We start from the raw sequence: 5360 nt of genomic DNA on the forward strand, positions 1-5360 counted from the left end.
GTTTTCGCACACAACCACGTGACTGCTTTGTATTCTGATTCAAATAACGCGAACCACTTGCGCAGTTTTAGGTGTCCCTCACTTTGAATAGAATAAATCATAATACAAATAAATATTTGCATGTGTAGTTTTGTGCATGTTCATTTTGTATTAATTCCTGGTTCAGACACTTTAACTGACCATTCTATGATAATCTTCGGTTATTTTGATAATAGCCTATTATATATGCCTACAGCCTTGCCTATTTTCCGCAAATTTATTCACAGACTCATGTATTCATATTGTGTAATACAATGACTGACATGAAGACTTATTTATATAGACCGTATTTTCTTTGCTTTATACAGGTTTTCATAGCACAAACTAATTTATTATCTGGAACAGTCCAAAAATGGCTGGGTCGTCTGGGACGCAAAAGCAGCTTTTTCCACCTTTTCACCACAAGATGTCGTTAGTGTGCACCGTCTTGAAAAGCTTCGAGTAATGAACCTTTTTACGATACAGTTGAGGGGAAAGCCTCGGTGCTTCGCAAAGCTTCATTTTCCCATCACTAGATCACAGCACTGTTTTGCGTCTCTGGCCAATGGACGGTGTTTACTTATTGAATGAATCAGCCTTTTGAACGAATCGGTTGAATAAGTGATTCAGTGATTCACTCATTAACACAGTCAAATGCTTTGTTTCTGAATGAATCAGTTGTTTGAATGAATCGGTTGAATCTCAATGACTCACTGATTAACCAACTTGCTGTCACCTACTGGCGGTTTTAATGTCACATTTCGACTTTTTTTTCATGTTTTAAATGATTTCAAATATCAGTATTCAACTTTTTATGTTAAAGACAAAACATTAGGCCTTTTTACATTAGGCCATTGGGCCATTTATGTGTAACTGCAGTTTAAATGCATCTATGTCCTCTCTGAGATACATAAACTGTGTAAATACATCTAAATGCTATTTCAGATGCAGATTCCAGAAATGGACCACCACTGGTCCTCGGTAATCCTCGGCAAACTTCGACAGTTAGTTGAACCGGCTCATTCGGTTCTTTTTGAGTTGGATGTGCTACTTCGGCTGTGCGTCTATAGCAGGGGTGCCCAAACTTGGTCCTGGAGGGCCGGTGTCCTGCAGAGTTTAGCTCCAACTTGCCTCAACACACCTGCCTGGAAGTTTCTAGTATGCCTAGTAAGAGCTTGATTAGCTGGTTCAGGTGTGTCTAATTGGGGTTGGATCTAAACTCTGCAGGACATCTATGAACTTGCATAATAATTATGCATGCACTGTATTTTTCCTCTTCTGCTGTCGTGGTAATGCAAGACATACTGTGAGTGGTTGTCAAGGCAGCCAATCAGAATTTAGCCGCCTCGTCTCTGATTGGCTGGAATTATGGCATATTGTAAGGCTGGGTTGTGTTGAGCAAGTCAACTGTTGGCATTTAGAGAGCACTGAGGGCGGGCATCAGGTGAGCAAGATGGTGAAACGTTGCACGCGCAAAAGAGTCTGCACACATCCAAAAACTTATTTTAAATGCAAAATTGATTTCCGTGCGCTCAAAATACTTTTTTCTTTGCGAAACAAACGTTTTCTCCACAAAACTCAGATCGCGCGCGTGCAAAATGCACTTTTGTGCGCTCAAATCGAAATACTTTCTTCTTTGCGAGACAAACATTTTCTCCACAAAACTCAGTTCGCGCGCGTGCAAAACGCACTTTTGCGCGCTCAAAATATGATCTTTCGCGCACAGAATTGCGGCAGAGATGTAATCCCATATGCGTCCTGCGTCATCAACCTGGAACTAAAGTTCGATTCAGTTCGATTTGTGAACCGGCTCGACTGGTTACTTCCTGAGAAGTAGGAGGGAGCCAATTAGTCATTTATCGTGTAAAATACACATGCTTATCAATGCTTGAAATTCGTTTAATAATCCAGTTATCTGGAAATATACACAAGATGAAAAACTAGATGTCATATCATATTATTGACTTCTATCCAAAACTCTTATTTTGCTTACAATCCTGCGTACAATGAATTGTACCCAATTGTTTAAGCTAATGTTTGTACCTACTTGACCATAATATTTTTATTGTAAAAATGCAGAAAGTTTTCTGTTAAGCTTAGGTTTATCTAGCTGTATAAAAACGATAAAAGTCTAGGCAATGTCCACGATTAGGTAGCTAAGCAAACCATAGACTGTTTAACTGTGTGTGTGTGTGTTGACATTTTTGACACATGCCTACCTCCTTGTTTGGGGGTCTTTTATCTTTTAAAGATCTGCACTTCCTTCTTCCGTTGCTAAGCGCTTGTTGTTGCATCAGGTGTTGGTTTTGAGTTGTTGTGGGCTGATTAGCGCCTCGAAACGAACTGAAATATTAATCATAGAAGCTTGAGTCTTTTCAGCATTATTTTTACAGTCTTTTTCAGTGTGTTAAGAATGTCGTCGATCATAAACACTGTACAAGCGGAGTGCAACGGAAAGGAAATAGGGGTAAAACTATAAATATAATGCCCTTGTGCCTGGTTTTGTGGAATCAGAAATATTCGATATCGTTGTTTCTCCAGAATCTTATAAGCTTCCTTATTATCGAGACAACAGCATTAAAGATTTGATCAGGAGTGTGCGTTATGGTGGTGACCGTGCAGTAACAGATCTTATATTATTGTTTAAGGATAAGGACCATCCTCGTGTGCTGATCCCAGGGCTCTGCAGACTCTTCTATAAGCTGGGCTGGGTGACAGGAACCGGGGGAGGAATAAGCCTGCGGCATGGGTTAGTCAAGGCAGTTTACAACAATAATAAAATCCACTGTGTTCCTCAACATTCACTTGCTATGTGGATCAGTGACGTGAAAAGTGTTTATGATAAAGAAATGGAAAGGTCTTAAAAACAGATGTACCAAATTCTCACAGAGCGACTTTTCTCCCAAATATTATATTTTATGATGACAAAATTGTGTGGTGTAAAAAATGCTAATATATCTTGACCATGACACAGTCTGCAGATGTCCTCTCTGAAATATTTTCCCTTTTTTAAATGAATTAATTAATCTGTCTATCCATCCATCCATGATGTTTGTGACTTAAACCCAAGAATGAATATCCTGTCAATAATTACTTACCCTCATGTTGTTCAAAAACACACAAGACCGCAAAACACTCATTAAAAGGTTTCTGTCTCTCCATTAAGAGTCCAGGTAACCAAATCTTAAAAGGTCCAAAAAAGTTAAGACACATGCACAAGCTTCCTTGTGTACCATATGTAATGCACTATACATGTATGTGCATCGACCATTCAAATAAAGGCCTAAATTAAATCTGTTCATCATATAAAGTCAAGTCAAGTCACCTTTATTTATTTAGCGCTTTTAACAATACAGATTGTGTCAAAGCAACTGAACAGCATTAATTAGGAAAATAGTGTGTCAATAATGCAAAATGACAATAGTAAACACTCATTTTTCAGTTAAAGGCAGTTCATCATTGAATTCAGTGATGTCATCATCCAGCTCAGTTCAGTTTAAATAGTATCTGTGCAATCAAGGCGACGATATCGCCGGAAATGAAGTGCCTGAATATGTACTGGATCCGGGTGACTGCAGTGATAAAGCAATCATACTTCTTCACAAAACTTGAATTAAACCACTTGATTCATATGAATTAATTTTACAATGCCTTTATAACCTTTTTGGTTACCTGGACCTTCAATAGAGGGACCGAAACCTTTTGGGTCTCAATAAAAATATTTAAATTTGTGTTTTAGAGATGAATCAAAGTCATACAGGTTTGGAAGAACATGAGGGTGAGTAAACGATGACAGAATTTTCATTCCTAGGTTTACTTTAATGCCCTTCAAATTGATTTTTATGTGAGAAATTAAAAACATGCTTGTACCATATACTTGCAAATGTATGAAATTTATTGAAATGTATAATTATTTCTTCTTCCAGTGAGCACATTTATATAGCTCCCTCAGGTGTTCAGAAGGAGAGAATACAAGTACGTTTTTTTTTATTATTATTATTGCGTCATACTACCCTGTTGCGGCATGTAATGAAATAACGCCAACAAACTATCTTTCCACTCCTGTTTATAGCCAGATGACTTGTTTGTGTGTGATATTGATGAGAAGGACATCAGTTGTCCACCTCCACAGAAAAAGCTGAAGAAAAGCCAATGCACGCCCCTCTTCATGAACGCCTACACAATGAGAGGTACCTGTTCACACACAGTGGGTTGCTTCTGTTCTGTACTCTATTTAAAAGACATTGGCATTTCTTTTCCACAGGAGCTCAGGCAGTTATCCATACACACTCAAAGTCTGCTGTCATGGCAACTCTCATGTTTCCTGGCAAGGAATTCCGCATCACGCATCAAGAGATGATCAAGGGGATTCGAAAAGGAAACTCTGGTACAAACTACAGGTTGTACTTGCTGCTAAGAGGCTTCACTCTTGCCATTTTACATTAGTAATATGTAACACTTTCTTGTCCTATAGTAGTTCATCCAAAAACGAACAGTTGTGATGGTAATGTCAGCATCTTAATTCCTGCTTTTACTTTCTGTTTGTATGTGTTTTGACTCAGGTATGATGACACTCTAGTTGTTCCAATTATTGAGAACACCCCAGAGGAGAAAGACTTAAAAGAGCGCATGGCCCGAGCCATGGACATGTACCCCGACTCCTGCGCTGTTCTCGTCCGCAGACATGGGGTCTACGTCTGGGGAGAGACCTGGGAGAAAGCAAAGACAATGTGAGGCTATAGGAAATGAAATGCACACCTCATGGCTATATTCTGTGTATGCATACAATATTTATTTTTTAAATCTGTATTCTTTTTCAGGTGTGAATGTTATGACTACTTATTTGACATAGCTGTGCAGATGAAACAGTGTGGCCTGGAACCCTCTGCTCTTCCTACTGAAGATAAAGGCATTGTTTGATACATTTAAGTCTGTAAAGTTACCAAATGTTACCACTATGTTTTCAAAATAATAAATGCTTAATGCATTTTTGCACAAAATCTATGATGTTCACAACAATATTCTTTTCAGTAATTGTTTTTTTTTTTTCTTTTACAAAGTGTAATGTCAATTACCTGCAAACAGAATGCAATGTAAGAATAATGGCTTGCATGCCATTCTTCTTTTTGTGTGGATGCTATGATGCTTAGCAACAATGGCATCATAATGTCATGATTAACATTTGTTGCCTAATTTGGCAGCTGTTTGTATTCAAATGAAATTGCTATAAAATAAAAGTGGTTATAAGCTAAAATTGCTTAGAAATATAGGCCCGGTTTCACAGACAGGGCTTAGACTAAGCCAGGATTAGGCCAATAGTTCAATTAGGACATTTAAGTCAT

General features: G+C 38.2%; 1 protein-coding gene across 1 annotated transcript; it reads left to right on the forward strand.

Annotated features, from left to right (window-relative positions):
* Window positions 1–2270: 2270 nt before the first annotated feature.
* On the forward strand, window positions 2271–5116 carry LOC107730263 (methylthioribulose-1-phosphate dehydratase). Its single transcript, XM_016541042.1, has 7 exons — window positions 2271–2485; window positions 2667–2767; window positions 3945–3993; window positions 4091–4208; window positions 4283–4418; window positions 4581–4748; window positions 4839–5116. Exons 1-7 carry the CDS (start codon window positions 2432–2434, stop codon window positions 4936–4938), a joined length of 726 nt encoding a protein of 241 aa, XP_016396528.1. The 5' UTR covers window positions 2271–2431; the 3' UTR covers window positions 4939–5116.
* Window positions 5117–5360: the final 244 nt, after the last annotated feature.

The sequence above is a fragment of the Sinocyclocheilus rhinocerous genome, unplaced genomic scaffold (genome assembly GCF_001515625.1).
Source record: "Sinocyclocheilus rhinocerous isolate Xijiao unplaced genomic scaffold, SAMN03320098_v1.1 scaffold368, whole genome shotgun sequence".
In the NCBI taxonomy this organism is placed as follows: domain Eukaryota; kingdom Metazoa; phylum Chordata; class Actinopteri; order Cypriniformes; family Cyprinidae; genus Sinocyclocheilus; species Sinocyclocheilus rhinocerous.